The following is a 20574-nucleotide window of genomic DNA, read 5'->3' as shown; positions in this document are numbered from 1 at the left end:
GAGTGCTAGCCTTGAGCTGAAGAGCTGAGGGACAGCACCCAGGCCAAGAGTTCAGGCCCCATGACCGGACCCAAAAAAAAAAAAAAAAAACAAAGAAAAAAAAAAAAGAAAAGAAAAATGCCAGGAAAATGTAATGGAATGTTGAGACACTTTTCTTGACTTAAACAAGAGGAACATTTCTTGATTTTAATTACTATGCTTTAGATACTGGATGAAAGTTATAAGGAAACGGCACCATTTTTAAAAACTTTTATGTAAGTGTAAAAGTAGATCAGAATAAAACATTAATTTAAGAAAAAGAAAAATGAAATAACTCAGGCAAAAGTAAAGATTAAAAGCAAAGTCTAATTTAAGCTTACTTGTAACCTTTAAAGGAAGCAATGCCTTTAGAAAGTGAGATCCTTCTAAAGGAAGGGGTGGCAAGGCTAAGAGGCAAGTCAGGAGCTACTGATACTGACCCACCATGACATGGAAGCTCTGTTCTTTAATGAAATTTGGGAACACCATGCAAGGGCAAAGATCTACAAAACATTATTCTTTCACTATAAACCAAAACCTGTATTAGCCATTTTAATTTCCTTTGCTGAAAGCATAAAATAAAACAAGAACTGCTAGCAAGGCTATAGGGTACTGTAACTCTTAGGACTTATTATGTAACTTGCATTAACAGCTCAAACAGACGAAAACAATTAGTTTGGAAATGCTCGACAAAAACTCAACTGGCACACTATAAAGTCATTTTAGATATGATTTATGTTTTTCTACTTTCTCATCTTCCTTTAAAAAGTAGACATTAACAGGAAATTACTTTGTGACTCCAGTGCAAGTTCAACAAACCTATCACTAGATGAATGAAATACTGAATGTTTTACAATATAATACCTATTCAAAACTAAGTATACTATCAAAATTATTTTAACCACTGCCTCCATGAACAGATAGCTTTATTTATGCTAAAGTGATGAGAAAGGAGAATAACTTCTGAAACTAATTTTCTTAAATTATTTCCAGTGAGAAATAGGGGTAGGCTGGGGATATAGCACAATGGTAGAGCTATTACATGTACAAGAACCTAAGCTCAATCCCTAGCACCACAAGTTTAAAAAAAAAGAGGAATAAAAACATTATATTGGGGCTGGGAAAGTGACTCAGTGTTAGAGTGCTTGCCTCATGAATATGAGGCCCTGGGTTCGATTCCTTAGCACCACTTAAGCAGAAAAAGCCAGAAGTGGTGCTGTGGCTCAAGTAGTAGACAGCTAGCCTTGAGCTGAAGAGTTGAGGGACAGTGCCCAGGCCCAGAGTTCAGGCCCACGACTGACAAAACAAACAAACAAAAAAAAATAATATGTTTACTCCAGATCATTAGAGCCCTTTTCAACTTAATACCAGAAAAATACAATATATCTATCTTAACTAACACTACCTCTCCTAAGAATTATCCATTCCTTGCTATTTCACCATCAAGTTTCACTGTTTATAAGATGAATGGAGGCCAATAAAATTGAATTAGTAACCCAAAAATTATTTGAGGATTTTTAGCAGCAAATTAGGTTCAAATTTTCAAGAACTAAACGGTTGAAAGATTTCCAATTTGGATTCCTTTGAGATGGCAGAGGTTAAGATTCATTCATTCAACAAATATTTATTGGGCACTTATGTGCAGAGCAATACTTTTCTAATTCAGGCTTTGTAGACCACACAGTCAATGCTTCAACTACTCAACTCTGCCACTGTGGCATAAGGGCAGCCAGAAAAAATACACAAATGAATAACCATGGCTATGTTCCAATAAAACTTCATTTTGTAAACTGAAATTAGAATTTCATATAATATTCTGATGGCATGAAATATTAGGCCTCTTGATTTTGTTTCAATCATTTAAAAATCCAAAAACCATTAGGAATTTACAGGCCATTCAAAAACAAGCAGAACTGTTTGACTTTCTGGCCAGTTTGTCAAGACTTTTTTTTTTTTTTTAAATCTTGGGGCTAAAACAGTAAACGAAACAGAAGAATATCCTTGCCTACATGTAATCTCAATTCCAGCTTCAGGCAATAAGAAATTAAGTACAGGGGCTCAAGCGGTACTTTAATGGAAGAGCATAGGCTCAATATGCTCAAGGCCCTAGATTCAATCCACAAAAGCAAAAAAAAGGAGAGAGAAAGAAAAAAAAGAGAGAGAGAGGAAGGAAGGAAGGAAGGAAGGAAGGAAGGAGGGAGGGAGGGAGGGACAGAGCAAGCAAGCTAAGGAAAGAAGGAAGGATGGAAGGAAGGAAGGAAGGAAGAAAGGAAGGAAAGAGAGAGAGAAAGAAAGAAAGAAGAAAGAAAGAAAGCTAAGGAAAGAAGGAAGGACAGAAAGAAAGAAAGAAAAAGAAAGAAAGAAAGGAAAAAAAGACAGCCATTGGTATCCAAGATTGGTTTTAAGAGACTCCTGTGCTCACTTGCTCTCTCCCTTTCTCTCTTTCTGTCTTTGTCTCTGTCTCTCTCCTCTCCCTTCTTTCTCCTGTCATCTCTCTCCTTTCTCTCACATTCTCTCTCAGAGAGACAGACAGACAGACAGACAGACAGACAGGCCAAAATCTATGCATGCTCAATAACTTATACAAAGTGGCATAAAGGTTAGGGATGTAGCTCAGTGGTTAAAAAAAAAACAAACATGCCAGCATGCATGGGAACTGGGTTTAATCCCCAGTATTTTTTTAAGAGTGTGAATAGCCAGTGATACATATTTGTCAGGTATGGGGACATACATTTATAATCCCACCACTCAGAGGCTGAGGATCATAATTTTTGAGGCCAGCCTGGGCTACATCCCACATTCCAAATTAGCCTCTGAGATTCTATTACAAAAAGAAATGAACAAAAAAACTTTTTAAATAAAATGACATAGCATTTGAACATAACCCATACACCTCATTTTATACTCCTCCAATCATCTCTTGAATGCTTATAATACATAATTTGAATGCTCTGCAAAAAGTTGCTACACTGTATCATTTAGGAAATGATAAGAATCAAATCATATATCTTCAGTACAGACCCAATTGTTTTTGGAATATTTTTATTGTTTGGTTGGATTCAAAGATGCAGAACCCATGGGTACAGAGACTAACTATATTGGGTGGCTTAGTAGACAGCAGTAAATACAATGTTCAAAAGTATAATAGGATAGGAAATAGGTTATGGTCAGAAGGCTAGAAAAGGGAGACTAAAAGATCATAGGGCTATTCATAATTTAGTTTTTCTTTTGTTTTCTGCATAAATTTGGACTTACCCAAGTGTATTAATACTCTAGTATCCCTGGCACATTAAAAAAAAAAAAACTCCTTCAGCTTTTAATAATCCAATTTTTTAATGGGCAAAAGACTGAAAAAAGATAATGGCCAGTGGGCCATTTTTTCTATATCATTGTCACTGGAGAAATAAAAATCAAAACTATAATGAGGTTCCACTCCTTTCCACAAAGATAACCATAATGGCAAAAAAGAAAAGAAAAGAACAAGTTTGGTAAGCATATAGAAAAATTATAATATCTGCATATTATTGCTCAGAAAGCAAAATGGCTTGTTTGATTGCTGTGGTTAAGAGTTTGGTGGTTCCACTAAAAGTTAATAAATATGTAATCGCATATGTTCCAGAAATTCTAATAGGTATATACCCAAAAGAGATGAAAACAAGAACTCGAATGTCTATGCAGCAATGTTAACAAAACAGTATTCATTACAACAATAGGAGGAAAAAGCCCAATGTCCACCAATGGATAAATGGATAAAAGCATTATTTTATATACATGAACAATACCAAACATGCCCCCAAAAATTTAAAAAAGAAGAAATCAAGTACTGATACACTGCAATATGAATGGGCCTCAAAAACATTACATTGAGTGAAAAGGGTTACATAAAATTAGGTATGAGGGGTCTGGGAGGCTAGCTCAGTGGTAGAGTGCTTGCCTTGCATGCATGAGGCTCTGGGTTCGATTCCTCACCATCAGATAAACAGAAAAAGCCAGAAGTGGTGCTGTGGCTCAAGTGGTAGAGTGCTAGCCTTGAACTGAAGAGCCGAGGGACAATGTCCAGACCAAGAGTTCAAGCCCCACGACCGACAAAAAAAAATTAGGTATGATTCTACCTGGCACCAATGGCTCACATCTGTAATCCAAGCTACTAAGGGGGCTGAACTCTGAGGACCAAGGCCAGAAGCCAGTCCTGGCAGGAAAGTCCAGTTAACCACCAGAAAAGCTGAAAGTGGACTTCAGCTCCTGTGGTAAAGTGCTAGCCTTGAGGGAAAAAAAAAAAAAGCTCAGAGATAGTGCTCAGGTCTTGTTTACATGTCCCAGGAAAGGGAGCTTGGAAGGTGGCTCAGTAGTAGAGCACTTGCCTTGCATGCCTGAGGCCCTGGGTTCGAGTCCTCAGCACCACATAAGCAAAAAGTAAAAAGCCGGAAGTGGTGCTGTGGCTCAAGTGGTAGAGCGCTAGCCTTGAGCTGAAGAGCTGAGGGACAGTGCCCAGGCCCAGAGTTCAGGCCCCACGACCGGACCCAAAATATTTAAAATAAGATAAAAAAAAAAATATTTAGAACAAGATAGAAAAAGTGGTTTCACATCTATAAACACTTTAGAACTATGAAATTACTCTATTTTAAATAATGCCATCTCCCATTGTAGATGGGATGGCAGATGTGCACCATCTCAACAAACTATGATTTGAGAAGCGAGTCTCATAAAGTCTTCCATCAGAGCTGGCCTTAAACCTCAATCCTCCCCATTCTCAGCCTCACAATTAGCTAGGATTACAGACATAGAGGTATGAGTTCCCTAACACTTTCTCTTTATACACCTAATTGCTTCAAGCATTTCATTATAGTTATTAAACTAATAAATACAGTAATCAACTAAATAGCTGCTTAAGCATCTACGCAGGAATCACAATTAGAGGACCCAGGACTTGCCTATATGTTGCCTCTCCCAGTGTGCCTATTCACCATTTCTCTGCACTGCTTCTAGGATATGAGAGATGGCCTACCAAGTGTACTGTCCTTTGCTCAGTTCTGAATAGGAATTCAACTAAAACAAGGTCAAAAACATAACACATTTGTATTTTTAGTAACTTTGTTTAATTGTGATAACCTTATTTTCCATTACTACATAATTAGAGAATGTGGACAATGATAAAGAGCTGTACCATGGAACTCACAAGAGGTTTATGAATTCCTCCAAAATTCTAAAGAATAGAATTTTCTCTCAGAATTTGACTTAATGAAAGTCATCATATCTGTTTGCCATAAAGGTACAAAAAACAAGGTCAGCAAGAAGCTGGACAGATCATCTAATTTAAGGTTCAGTTTCAAATGAACTTTAATAAGTTTCTGCAGAATTAGCCGGAATATGTTTTTATTAGGCCCAAATGAAGTATCTTTCATTCATTAATAATGAACCACAGGGCATATTTAAAATTCAGAGGTTCAATTATCTTAAAAAGAATTCTTGCTGGAAGCCAGTGGCTCATGCCTATAATCCTAGCTACTCAGGAGGCTGAGATCTGAGGATCACCGTTCAAATCCAGCCTGGGCAAAAAAGCCCTTGAGACTCTTATTTTCAATTAACTACCGGGAAACCAGAAGTGGTGCTGTGGCTCAAGTGGTAGAGCGCTAGCCTTGAGCTGAAGAGCTGAGGGACACCGCCCAGGCCAAGTTCAAGCCCCATGACCAACCCCTCCCCCCCCCCAAAAAAAAGAGTTTTCAGGAAATTTTAAAAAAAAACTTTCCATTTTCATTCTGTAGCTGCTCCTTATGACAGAAAGTATTCTTTCTTTTTTGGCATTCTCTCTTTTTTCCCTTCCTCGGGACATATTTACAGATGCACCAGCTGCTTTGTACAGACATGCTAAAAGTTCTTACTGTGGTTGATCAAAGTTGGAATGCCTAAGGAAATTACTCAACTTAGACAGCTCAGAATTATATCTAGCCAAATAGTTACTGAGCTCCACTTTTAACATGTGTTAAAGTAATATTTTAGCTATCCTGGATTTAAGTTCAGAGAACATTTGTTTGTATCACACTCTGTGAACACTTGAGTCAAATACAGAATGTTGAATACTAAGGTTTAGTATTTGTGACAGTTTCCTTCTTTTTAACTGTCCCATTATACAAAAGACAACATATTTTATTCAAAGAAAAAAGAAAGAAGAGAAAATAAACTTCACACAACAGCATCTGTACTAGGAAAGCTGTTCTATGATCTTCTTAAAGAACCCAAGGTCTTTTGAAAATGTCAGAAAAGCTGGAACCAATGTTAGCATTTATTCATTAAAGCATTTGTTAATCTGGCATAAAATTTTCTATCAAAAAAGAACTATATTTTTCTTAAAATATTTCATTAAAAAATCATTGCACACCTGTACTCACCTCTCCTCTATTACTAATCTGCCTAGTTTATGAATAACATAGCATAATTAAGCAGAAAAATTACATCACAACAGTTTATTTTCACTTTTTTAATTGAAAGCCACAGAATTGCAGTACAAAGATTTACTTGTCAAATATAACACAAATCTCTAAAATAAAATATTGGCTTCAACAGACTTGCACATCTGAAATTGTTTTAAACTTTGTTTTAGTTGGATTCTTTATTATGTCCAGGAATAGGTTAGCGTACATGGTACCTGAAATTGTCCTTTCCATATAAGCTACAATAGAAAAGACAAATATAGCTATTTTTTCCAGTATTGTCAATTTTGGCAGCCACTTACACTTCTCTTCAACCTAAATAATTAACCTTTTAACCATGTTGACAATAATATGAAATATCACTCAAAAAGAACTTACCAGACCAAAGAATTACAATAATTTAAACCATCCTTCCATCATGTGACATGGTCAGAATGAGGTTACTTTTAAGTCCTCTCTTGCCTATGCTTCTTTTTATTAAAAAGATTTCCAACCAACTAAAAAATGCTAACATCTGCACATATTCCAGGAAAGTGAAACATAAATGAGTTTCCCACTCTGAATTTTCTGGGCAGCTTACTTATACTAAGGCATGTCATGGGTTGTCAGGAAATATGCATATCATGCAAAAAGCTATACCCTGGGTGAAAATTAGGACTGCCAGTAAATACTCCATGGCACTGCAAATGGGCAAAGAAGTTTTGTCATCTGAAATGTCTAGAAATCAATACAAAGCTATTTTCTGTAGTGACATGAAATAATTATTCTAACACTTAAGTCTGATGCATGCATCAAGTTAGACAGACAGACAGACAGACAGACAGATAGATAGTCACATATACACACAAATAATGGGGAAAATACAAGTAATGTTTTATTCTACTTTGAAACAAAATTGAGGGGAGGGGAAAGAAGGGGAAAGGAGAAAGGGAGAGAGAAAAAGAAAGAGGAAAGGGGATGGGGAAGGGTGAGTGTGAGGGAAAGAGAGAGGGAATGGGAGAGGAGATAGTTTTTCAAACTAAACAACATAGTATCAGACTTGTTAGCTTAGTTCCTTCATCACCAAAAGAAAATAAAAACAAAAACAATTTAAAAGGTAATTGTGAAAAAAAGGATGCTTCAAGTGATATGTATCCAAATAAGCACACATATATTTTTACATATATACATATACATATACACAGAGATAAAATAGTTTAAATACCACAACACTGTAAACTTTAAGACCTATACATTTCATTAAATGTTTTTTGTGTAATATCCCTATGAATATGGAACGAGAGATTATTTCACATTCAAGTCAAAACACGGGATTACCACCAACTCTCTCATACTACCATATGTTACTTTAAATAGCTCAAAACTAAATTTCAAAATGAAGTATATTACTAAGAGTAATAAGTCTCAGAGAAAAACGAGGACTCATATACAAAGCTACATGCTCCTCAGAAGCCGCTAAGTTTGGTTTTAGAACAAATCTACCCAGACTTCACCCACATGAAACGTTTGACAGGTCCACACAGTGTATCCAGAAATGGCTGGAAAAGGCTGAAACAATCTTCATGTTCCCACCAGGATAAAATAAAGCATGACAAGCTCAGTAAGTGTTCTCACTTAGTCAAAGCTAATACAAGGCTTTGATGTAGTATAAAGTTAATAAAAATTAGTTCAATTTTCTTTTTCTTCCTTTGAAAAAAAAAAGGATGGGGTGGGGGAAATCACTGCTTTTCCCTTAAGCAGATATTATGTGCTAAACAGCACATTTCATTTCTATGGTCTTAGAAAAGGAATAAATGTACCTAATGTGTAAACACAATCAGTAAGTTACAAGTTGCCCCTTAGAACTAAAGGCAAGAATCAGCATCACTACTCAAAAAAAAAAAAAAAAAAACAGGAAAAAAGAAAAAAGAAAAAAAAAGTGTGTTAAAAGAACGTAACTTACTTTTACTGTCCCAGGCTAACTGGGCTTTGTCTGGTGCTTCTTTGTCTGCACATGGCCACCCACAGCCTGTCTTCTAATTAAATCAATGCTCTAGCAGCAGAACAAGCAAACAAGTTGCCTCCATCTGCGTACAGCTCTTCAGGATACATTTCCCTTGGTCAGAAGGTAGAAATTCTTGGGAGAGGTGATTTTCTCTGCCTCTTCACAAGAAGAACATGGATACTTGGCTGGATGCAACTCCATGAAGTGTAACTGTGTGTGTACACCTCAAAAAATAAAACAAAAAAAAATGCAGAGAAACATAAAGACTCCATAAACAGCTGCTATACACAGAAACACTGAAGTACCACTGGAAACACTACTAAACAGGCAAAATAGCGTCTCTGAAATGATATCAACTCAAAAACACACTCAAAAAAAAAAAAAGAAAAAAATGAGCATCTAAAGTAAAAACTTCATTTCATGCAATGAAAACATACTAAGTACTAAAGGGGGGTGGGTAAATCTTGTACTTTACATACACAAATGTAAGATTTCCCCCTCCCACATTACAAGAATAAAAGATATGTCAACAGATGAGAAAACTGACACCTTCAAGTGTGGTAGGTCTAAAATTAGACTTACCAGTCACATTATCGTTAATTGGCATTTAGTTATATGTTATATAGTTATATATATATATATAGTTATATATATATATAGTTATATGTGGGCTAAATGCATCAAGCTGTCTTTCTGATGAGTTCAGCCCTGAAGTGGAGGGGATAGAAAGGGAAGAAGGAGTGGGGGGGGGCGGGGGGAGGATGGGAAGGGATGGGAAGGTTTGGGAAGGGGAAACAAAGGAGGAGGCTACAATGCTTGATAAGAAATATTCATTATCTTGCCCATGTAATTGTAACCCCTCTGTACAGTATTTTTACTATAAAAAATAAATAAAAATTTTAAAAAAGGAGCAAGCAGTTGCTGAAATACTCAGCTATCTTGCATTTTCAAAAGGATGTTTTCTGCAAATAAAAATATGCAGGAAAATGGATTTGCTAACTTATTATTAAATTAAATTTAATATCCCAGCTCAACAAAAATGACTTTAAAGCAAATGCCCTCCTTTTTTACAATAAAAATCAAACAGCTGAAGTGAGGCAGAGAACAGATTATGATAAAGCATCATTTCAGAGAAATGCCACAGCAAGTTTGGTAAGGGAAAAGGGAAATATATTAGCCCTTCTCAATATCCCTTGCCATCCTAGGTAGGCCCAAATGCAAATAACAAACAACACCATCTTCATGACCACTAAGCATTTCAAGTACTACTAGGCCTTAGGTATTCTTCTCCATCCCCCTGAAGCACATAGAAAATGTTGGCCAGAGGATAAATCCCAGGGTAAGTGAGAGTGGCCAATTACTGCAGCTGAACAGAGGCCCGGGCTAGGATCCACCTGCTAAGACTACTCAACAATAGTTAACATTCTGAACATACTGCTTAAAGCAATGTATGCAGAGTAAAGCAAAAAAATATAGCTATACAGACAAATGCATATAATTAATATAGATAGTAATGATGTAAGGATGTAAAATTGTAAATACCCATTTTCTCTTTTTATAACGCAAAATACTAGCCATCTGGATAAGAAATTACTTTCTAAAATATTTTCCTAGAGTTTTAGAAGCAATGAAAATACTGGGTTATATAACAACTCAAAGACAATGGGCTGTTTTTTGTAGAATGATATCAAAACCTGTGTTTAATATAAGCTAGCCTAGGAACAAGAAAGCATTTGGACAATAAATCAGTTTTAACCTCTAGTTCCCATCTTTTCTGTTCATAGGGTGCTGTAAAGATAGACCAAATTAACCAAAGAACTATTGGGTCCACTAAAACACACATGTGCAACAAAATACTTTCAATTATTTCATTTTGTTTTGCTTTGGTGTTGCGGGGGCGGGGGGGGGATGGCAATGTGATTGATTGTTTGTGGTTATAGAGCTCAAACTTAGGACTTCATACATGCTAAGCATATATTCTACCATCAATCAACATACCTAGATCAATAAAATATTTTTCACAAAGGAGCCGGTGCAATTTGCCTCTCACTATCCCTCACTATATAAAACTGAGAAGCAAGTCCTAATCATTATGCTTAATCCAGAGAATACTACCTACCATAGCCAATTTCAAAATGAACTGCACAACAATGGTTATAAGGTCTTCAAAATCTCTACAAGATTCATCAGTTTGTCACTCATATTTCATCTATTATTCCTCATTCAACCTTTTTAAGCCAGATCTTAGTACTTTTTTTAAGAAAACCATTAATATGCAGAGAGCTTACTTATTTTAGGAGTTGTTAGTTTTCAATTCAAATCCATGAAACACACCTTCTACCTTAAGGACATTCCTAAGAAGATGCTGGCATTATAACTCACACCTATAAGCTATTCCTTCAAAGAAAAAATTCACACTGGAAGCTGTACTATGTGAAATGTGCTAAATAATGGTCTGGCATTTTTAATCCACTGTCCCTAATGGAACCAGCCAAGAAAACAACTATCCCAGTTACACAGACCAAATTATTTCACAATATTAATCTTCTCTTTTGAAGAGAAGTTGTACTACCAAATGAATCAAATTCACTTCTCAAACATTCTAAAGGTAATCTAGAAAAAGACCATGGGACAAATTAGTTTAACAACAATCACCAAATATAACCTTTCCATTTCTTTCTGAAAATTCTCAAGACAAACTAAAATGACTTTGGAGTTATATTTCTATTTTCACACAGCAGAACACCTCTCATATAGTAATGACCACCCGGACTGGGAATGTAGTTTAGTGCTTGCCTAGCTTGCATGAAACCCTGGCCAGAAGTGGCGCTGTGGTTCAAGTGGTAGACTGCTAGCCTTGAACAAAAAGAAGTTCAGGGACAGTGCCCAAGCCATGAGTTCAAGCCCCAGGCCTGGCCAAAAAAAGTGATCACCTTCCCTCTCAAAACCTTTAAGTTGGAAAAGCTGGTCAAAATGATGGGTAATAAGCACCTACACAATCACTGCCCCTACTTTTCTTCTTCCTTCTTTCTTTCTTTTCTTTCTTTTTTCTTATTTGTTTATTTAGAAATAGGAAAAGGTTATTTGAAAGTGAAAGAAAGTAGTAGAAACTCTAATCTGGAGACTAAACTTTATTTAAAAAAAGAAAATACCCCCTCTGGTGTCCAGAAGTGGTAGTCTTAGGATGTAATACTTGTCTTTGTGGCAGTCTAGCAAACACAGGTTTTGATTTCTAAGCCCAAAATTGATATATTTAGGTGGCTTGAATTTGTTATATGGTAAAATTTCCTTTGGTTTAACTTTACCTCTTCCTCTTCTACTTCATCAAGTTGCTATCAGGGGCATTTTTCACTATTTTGAAAGAATAAATCACCATGTTATAATAAAAAAAATAATACAAGGCCAGATTTTCTAGACATTGCTAGACAGGACCATTTCAATTCAGAAATTTCTATCTAATTCAATATCTGCCAAAGTAATATTACAACAGGCAGACAAGTTTAAATAATACCACTTTTTTAAAAAAAGTATATAAACCTACCTATAATCCTAGCACTCAGGAGGCTAAAGCAGAGGATAGCAAGTCCAGTCTGGGCTACACATGTAAGCTTCAGATCATCCTGGGCTACACCACAAGACCCCATCTCTAAAAACTGAAAAAGGGAATGTGAGTTTAAGGAAGAGTCTAGCAAGAGCAGAAACTACCCATTCTCCAAATAATAAAAATAATAATAGTAATAATAATACAAAACAAATAAACCAATCTAAAAGATACCCTGACACCGGGCACCAGTGGCTCACGTCTGTAATCCTAGCTACTCAGGAGGCTTAGATCTGAGGATCATGGTTCAAAGCCAGCCTGGGCAGGAAAGTTTGTGAGACTCTTATCTCCAATTAACCACCAGAAAACTGGAGGTGGTGCTGTGGCTCAAGTGATAGTGCTCAGGCTCAGAGTTCAAGCTCCACAACACACACACACACACACACACCAATACCCTGAGATAGCTTTGATGGTTTATGCCTATAATTCTAGCACTCAGGAGGTAAGGCAGGAGGACTGTGAGTTCCATGCCAGCCAGAGCTACACAGACAGATTTTGTCTCAAAAATCAAGCCAGGTACTGATGACTCACACCTGTAATCTTAGTGACTCAGGAAACTGAGACCTAAGGATTATAGTTCGAAGCCTGCCTGGGCAGGAAAGTTTGTGAGACTCTTATCTCCAATTAGCCACCAAAAAAAGCTGGAAGTGAAGACATGGCTCAAGTGGTAGAATGATAGCCGTAAACAAAAAAGCTAAGATACAGCACCTGGGCCCTGAGTTTAAACTCTAGTACCACCATTAAATAAATAAATATCTCAAAGTTAAACGGGAAGGTAAATGACTGTCCTTATCTACACAAAAATTAGGACAAAATTTACTAAATAAATGAGCATACAATTCAGTCTGTTATGACCAAAAAAAAAAAAAGAATTTGTTCAATTCTTACCTAAATTTAATGAAATGGAGAACATACTACCTTAGTCCAGCATGCTACCATTATCTAAATGACTTATTCAGATCAAAAATAATATAACACGGGGCTGGGAAGGTGGCTCAGTGGTAGAGCATATGCCTTGAATGCCAGAGGCACTGGGTTTGATTCCTCAGCACCACATAAGCAAAAAGAAAAAAGCCGGAAGTGGTGCTCAAGTGGTAGAGTGCTAGCCTTGAGCTGAAGAGCTGAGGGACAGTGCCCAGGCCCAGAGTTCAGGCCCCATGACCAGACCCCAAAAAAATAATATAACACATTTAATTCATATCTACATTCTGAAAAGACACACACAAAAAAATTCCACTTAGTCATGAGTAACTCATTATTCAAAAATAATTTTTTTGAGGGGATAGTCAATCATGAGGCTTCAATTTTGGGCCTGGGTGCTGTCCCTCAGCTCTTCAGCACACTACTACTGGAGCCACAGCATCACTTCTGGTTTTTTGGTGGTTAATTGGAGATAAGAGTCTCACAGACCTTCCTGCCTAAACTGGCTTTGAACCACAATCCTCAAATCTCAGGCTCCTGAGTAACTAGGATTACAAGCATTAGACACCAGCGCCCGGCTCAAAATGAATTTTTAAGTATAAACAATCCCCTTAAAGGCAGGAAGAAAGTAGAATCAGATACGCCACCTAAGTATGACTGTGAAAACTAAAATTATTACAAAAACTTTTTTTTCTAACTTTCTTCAATTGTATTCATAGTCACCATTCAAGCACATTTTCCAGCTACGAACTACCCTTTTTTCCCCAAACCCATAGTGACTCTATATAGAGGTAATCTCACGACATCACCTTCTGCACAAAGGAGGGTAACTTCCAACTAATAATTTAATCATACAATATGAAGACCTTCTTGTGTGAGTGTTTTGTGTAAAGGTTAGGATTTGGCAGTGTATATATCAGCCTTCTTTGCTGTGTCACTTTTCTCCTTTTATCACAATTTACAATTCATCTTTGCCCTTATAAATTTTGTCATTAATATTGAACACAAACATACCTATCATTTCAAAATCATCCCATAACAGTAAAAATTGGTAACAGTTATGGGGTGCTTACTTTATGCCACAAGTATTTTAAGTGATTGGCATGTATTCATTATATACCAAATAATCAATTAACCTTCATAATTCCATGAAATAGGAACTGTTATTATCCTCATAAGAGAAACTGAGTCAAGGACAGGCTGATATACCCAGGGACATATGGCTGATGACTAGTATAAGATGATCATTCCCAGTAGGAGAGCACCACCATGTCAGATCCTCAGTGACCAAACTACAGTATAACTGATGTTCCCAGAAATGTTTACTTGCCTTAACTGCATTCACATGAAGTGTTACTAAGAAAGACTAAAATATATAAAGAAATGATCAAAAACACAGCTCCACAATTAAGCAATGGGGACTACACGGAAAGTATAGCTAGTATTTTTTTTAGTCAACTCCTGCTCAATTTTCCAATGAGTTGACTAAATGCCCTGAAAAGAAAGCCCAAACAAAGGCCAACATTGCAGTCAACTTGAAAATATTTACTTTAATTCTCATCTCTCTCAAACTCATCACTGTTCTGTCCTGTCTTAATGTTACTTCCCTTGTAGTTTTCTTCTCCAGAAAAAAAAAAAAGTGTCCACAATAATGCTCTCAACTATCACAAATCTATCTTGTTCAAGTTTGAGTCTTCAGAAGGCTTCAGCTCCTAAATAATCTCATCAAAGTTCCAAATTAAAAGAACATCATTTTTATAATATTTTTATAAGAGAACTTAAGACTCTCACTCTGAAATACAAAAATAAATAGACAATCTCACAGCCTCTCTACTCAGTTCCTCAATGTCTGCTGTAAACGAGCAACATACTGGGCCATCACACTGTGCCTCAATTGCTAGGCTAGTGGTTAAATGTCCTTCCACTCTGATACAACTTCCAAGAATTTTCCTACTGAAGATGCTGAGGAATTTTAAATATCCAGTCAGCTTTAACTTTTATATTCATGAATCTCACAAAAAATGGGAGAAGAAAAAAGAATCAAACAACATTTATATTACTCAGAAAAGTCCCCAATGAAAACAGGCTAAAACAATACTACTACCTTCTTAATAACTTTGTTAATATTGTTGGGAAACACTGGTTATATAATTTATGATTAACTAACTTATCAGTTTAATGCCATGTAAAAGTAAGAAGAATAAACTCATCAATAATATAAATAAAACATAAACAGAGAAAGGAAATACCTCAAGTTCCACCAGAGCTGCAGTCACTGCATCTGTCGCAAGAGCACCAGCCTGTAGTTTTTCAATTGCCTGTGAAACCAATGAGACAAATTCTTCATTGGAAAACCGTAACTTTTGCTGGGTGCTAGTGGCTCAAGCCTGTAATCCTAGGTATTAGAGAGGCTGAGATCTGAGAATCACAGTTCAAAGCCAGGCAGTAAAGTCCATGAGACAAACTACTTAGAAAAAAGAGTGAAGTAGAGCTGTGGCTCAAGTGGTAGAGCACTAGCCTTGAACAAAAAAATGACAAGGACAGCCACCAGGCCTAGAACCAGCAAAAATAACAAACAAACATACTTTTCCATCACAGCCATATAATTCCCACACATATTTAAAAAAATAGAGATGTTTGGAGTTAATAAAAGTTAGTCAGCAATTCCATTCTGCACTTTAAGTCCTATACTGCTCAGGTTTAAAACAAATAATGTATATATGCAGGTTACTTCATGATATATCTCAATATAACCCAAATTGAAAAAATGAATGAAATCTAGCTATTAAATACAATATACAAAGAATTTAGTTAAGTAAAAAAACCCTCTACTCGCCCGGCACTGGTGGCTCACGCCTGTAATCCTAGTTATTCAGGAGGCTGAGATCTGAGGATCACGGTTCAAAGCCAGCCTGAGCAGGAAAGTCTGTGAAACTCTTATCTCCAACAAACCACCAGAAAACCGGAATTGGCACTGTAGCTCAAGTGGTAGAGAGCTACCCTTGAGCTGAATACCTGAGGGACAGCACTCAGGCCAAGAGTTCAAACCCCAACCAAAAAAGAAAACAAACAAACCTCCACTCATCACAGTGCAATTCGAAGCAGATACAAAATTTTATGAATTTCCTTTGGTTAAAATATCTTCACAATTTATATTTTACATAGATAACTGAACCTCAGACAAGCTAGTATGTTCCCTGCACACTTTTTCTACTCTCCTCACCCACATTTTAAAAAGCCAGTTCTCAGGACTGGGAAGTTAGCTCAGCGGTAGAATGCATGCCTTGCAAGCATGAGGCCCTGGGTTCGATTCCTCAGCACCACATAAACAGAAAAAGCCGGAAGTGGCGCTGTGGCTCAAGTGGTAGAGTGCTAGCCTTGAGCTGAAGAGCTGAGGGACAGCGCCCAGGCCCAGAGTTCAGGCCCCACGACCGGCAAAAAAAAAAAAAAAAACAGTTCTCTGTGTGAGAGACAATGCTCAAACAGAAGAAAACGTTTAGTGAAAGTATTGTTTATACTACAACCAATTTCATATTTAAATAATATTTAATATTATTTTGCTAAATAAACTATAGAAAGCAAAGGCCTATAATATTTACCTTACTTTCCTTGGGATAAATTATAAAAAGAGGCCAGGTACCAGTAGCTCACGCCTATAATCCTAGCTACTCAGGAGGCTGAGATCTGAGGATTACAGTTCAAAGCAGCCTGGGCAGGAAAGGCCCTGAGACTCTTATCTCCAATAAACCACTTGAAAACCAGAAGTGGTGCTGTGGCCCAAGCAGTAGAGCACTGGCCTTGAGCTGAAGAGTGCAGGGACAGCACCCAAGCCCAGAGTTCAAGCCCCACAACCGACAAAAATTAAATTAAAAAAAAATAGAAAGGAAACAGCAAATAAGAAAAATATAAAACCACTTAGACGATATTTAGCTTTATTATCATAGGAAAATAATAATACAACCCTAATAACAAAATGTTCTTATTTATTTGTGGTATTCCAATCATAAGAAAAATCTTGGATCTGAAATAAAGTATAATTTTCCTTTTACATAGTTTTATAAAAATCTAAATGAAAAGAAGCTAAAGAAACTCCTATTTATTTGACATGCAGTATTCAATTAACAATATATGCATATAAAAAGAAATGGAAGGTTTGCCAAGAAGGTTTGGGGATCAAAATAATGACAAAGTCTTCTAAGTCCATTCCTGCTTCCACATTAAGTATTTAACAATTTAGTAAAACCTCAAAAGCAAAGGGAAAAAAAGCACAACTGAGTACAAGGGCAAAGCTAACTCAAGAATGACAATGAGTGTGGTTATGATACAAACTAGATGATGAAAAGCAGAAAGATAAAGTATTAGATAGCCTAAGAAAAGTACCCATTTTAATTTTTTTCATTACTTTCTTTTCTCCTTTCATGGAAAGACATTGGCTGACTTCAAACAGTTTTTCCTATCCCTCTACAGAACTCAATGCCTTTACAAAGATTTTAAAAGATATGATTATGTGCCCACAATTCCAACAGCATAGACTTCGATGTGGGGAAGGAAAAGAAAGAGCTAAGCATCATTTGGAGAATTAAAAACATAAAACACAGCAAGACAAGACTCCACAAAATAACTTTATATTACAACCAAAGGCTGCGCTGTAGCTGAAACCTTACATTTTTGAACTTCAATTCATTTAAATCATACACATTTTGTTCATACCTTCTGACAAGCTCGCTTGCATACATGTTTATATTCCTTGGCTTTCGATTCAGAATGATAACCTGCACCTGTAGTAAAAAGGTAAAAACCAAATATTAAACAAGAATCCTTAATATGCCTAAACAGTAATCTGTGCACATGTGTATGTGTGTGTACATGTGTGCACATGTGTGAACTGGGACTGGAACTCAGGGCTGTGAGCTCTCACTCAGCTTTCTGCCCACAACTGACATTCTACCACTTGAGTGATGCCTCCAATTCCAGCTTTTTGCTGGTTAAATGGAGATAAGATTTGTCTGCTTGAACTAGCTTTAAACAGAATCCTCAGAGCTCAGTCTTCTGAGTAGCTATGATTATAGGTACAGGCCACTGTCACCCAGCTCTAAACAATAATCTTGTTCCTCAAGAGAACTATAAGTGTTCATAGTGCCAATATTTACTAGGTCTAGTCATGTTTCTCTAGGAAGTATGACCCTGCATTAGAAAAATAAAAGTCAAACATTAGTTATGAATAAACTATCAAAGACCTTGACTACAATGATTAAAACGAATGCATTCAAATGACAGGTAGATGTACAGAGAGATGGAGAGAGAGAGAGAGAGAGAGAGAGAGAGAGAGAGAGACCATAGAGTTTAGACTCTGAATATAGGAAAATGAAAATGGGCAGAGAATAAAGAACCTGCTAAGAATTAGGTACAGTTGCACTGCTCTGAAATTCAAGACCCTTCAAAGATGGAGAGCCCAGATGTCAAACTTTACTGTGTGCTTCTTTATGGTTCTCTCAAACAGAGATTATAGGCAGATGTAAGATTGTTAGGCAGTTGCTTAAGGAGTTACTTAAGGGTTTTTCAGCTTCGCTTTTAGTTGGCACTCAAAGCAGCAACGTGGCTGAACTAATCATTTAAGTCAATCTCTCTGATCTTAAGGTCCCTATTTACAATACTAAGAACACATGCCAGAGTAAAATATCTCACTCCAAAACATACTTTTTTAAGCACATTTCTAGATGACAATTCAGAGGGACTTCAAACAGAAAGTGTAGATCTGTAGATACTATTTGTATTACTGAAATAGGCAGGATTCCTCTGAAGACTCCTTATTTATCTCTTCTAGATCATATCAAAACCTACCTACCACAGTTGTTGCAGCCTTCTGATGACTGTTACCTCAGGAACTTTCTCTCCCCAACATTTGTTCAAATTTTTTTTCTTTCTTTTGTGCTCTAATAACCTGTTCCCATCCCCACTCCAGGAGCCTCAAGCCCCGAATCCCTCTGTAGTTCAAAATGTTACTACAGTTTCAACTATCTAGCCTTGTTTGGGTGTCATCATTACATTATGGCTGCAGTGCAAATTATCAAGCTAACAAATCTATTACATATTTTTACCTGCTTACTTAATATCAGCTCATTTCATAGAATTATTGAATCTCCAGAGGTAAGAGGAAATTTTAAATGTTCAAGTTAACAAATCTATTTGTTTTTTCCTGTTTACTTATTATGAGCTCATTTCATAGAATTACTGAATCTTCAGAGGTAAGAGAAAAACTTTTAAATCCCCACAAAAATGAATTAGCTCGAAAATTGTGTAAGATGACCATATTCTAATATGAGGCCAATGAACACTTTTCAAAAGCATTATTCTAAACAACATAAACCAGTTTAAAAATTACTTTGGACTGGGTGCTGGTGACTCACACTTGTAATAATAGCTACTCAGGAGGCTGAGACCTGAAGATTGCAGTTTGAAGCCAGCCCAGGTAAGAAAGTCTGTGAGACTCTTATTTCCAATAGACTACTCAGAAAAGGCCAGAAATGGTGCTGTGGCTCAAAATGGTAGAGTACTAGCCTTGAGCACAAAGAGGCTCAGAGACAGTGCTGCTCAGGCCCTGAGTTCAAGACCCAGAAAGAAAAAGAAAAAAATGAGTTTTAACACCAATAATCTAAATACATCCATCCATTATATGGAGTCAAAGTAAATAATAGAGGAAGGAAGAGAAAACAACACAGTAATTGTTATTATATAAGTTTTGCCAATTGTAACTGGTAAAATTGGTTAAACACCTGTAGAAAACTAAAGCTAGATCCTTGTATATCACCCTGACCAGAATCAACTCCAAATGGATCAAAGACTTCAAGTCAAAGTAGACACCCTGAAAACATTATAGGAAGGAATATGAGAAATTATAGGGTGCCTTGGCACAGGTCAAAATTTTCTTAATGAAGACCCAGAAACACAACCAATCAAAGAAAGGTTGGACAAATGGGATTACATGACACTGCACAGCTTCTGCATGGCAAAGGACATAGCTAGCAAGATCAATAGAAAGCCCATGGATTGGGAGAACATCTTCACTATCATACAACAGACAAGGGTCTCATATCTAAAATATACTTAGAGCTCAAAAAATTAAATCCCCCAACAACAAATCCTCAAAGAAACAACTGCCTAATTAATAAGTGGGCTAAAGACTTAAAGAGAGACTTCTCTGAAGAGGAAATAAGAATGGCCAATAGACACATGAAGAAATGCTCAACTTCTCTAGCCATAAAAGAAATGAAAATCACAACATTGAGATTCCAACTCACCCCAGTTAGAATGGCTATAATCAAGAACTCTAGTAATAATCGATGCTGCAGGGGATGTGGCCAAAAGGGAACCCTCCTGCATTGTTGGTGGGAGTGTAAACTTGTTCAATCACTTTGGAAAGCAGTATGGAGGTCCCTCAGAAGACTCCATATAGAGCTCCCCTATGACCCAGCAATCTCACTTTTGGTTACCCAAACAATCACAAACAAGGCGTACTAAAGCTACCAGCACAACCACATTTATCTCAGAATTTTAACCATAGCTAAGATATGGAACCAACCCAGATGCCCCTCAATAGATGAATTGATCAAGAAAGGATGATA

The 20574-nt window shown here is 36.7% G+C and overlaps 1 protein-coding gene across 2 annotated transcripts in view; it reads right to left on the bottom strand.

Annotated features, from left to right (window-relative positions):
• The window catches only part of Tasp1 (taspase, threonine aspartase, 1), a 227822-nt gene that overhangs the window by 196404 nt on the left and 10844 nt on the right, over positions 1–20574 (bottom strand). Inside the window, exons 3-4 of one of the 2 annotated variants that reach the window (XM_013010937.1) lie at positions 17663–17730; positions 15202–15270 (exon numbers count right to left, since the gene is read on the bottom strand). In XM_013010937.1, the coding sequence (XP_012866391.1) occupies positions 15202–15270; positions 17663–17730 (137 nt within the window). Of the gene's footprint in view, positions 1–8388; positions 8655–15201; positions 15271–17662; positions 17731–20574 lie in introns of those variants that run through there. The other variant, XM_013010938.1, reaches the window with a different exon arrangement.

Source organism: Dipodomys ordii, unplaced genomic scaffold (assembly GCF_000151885.1).
Source record: "Dipodomys ordii isolate 6190 unplaced genomic scaffold, Dord_2.0 Scaffold13, whole genome shotgun sequence".
Lineage (NCBI taxonomy): Eukaryota > Metazoa > Chordata > Mammalia > Rodentia > Heteromyidae > Dipodomys > Dipodomys ordii.
The sequence above is the reverse complement of the archived record's forward strand: the minus strand, read 5'-3'. Positions and strand labels throughout refer to the sequence as shown.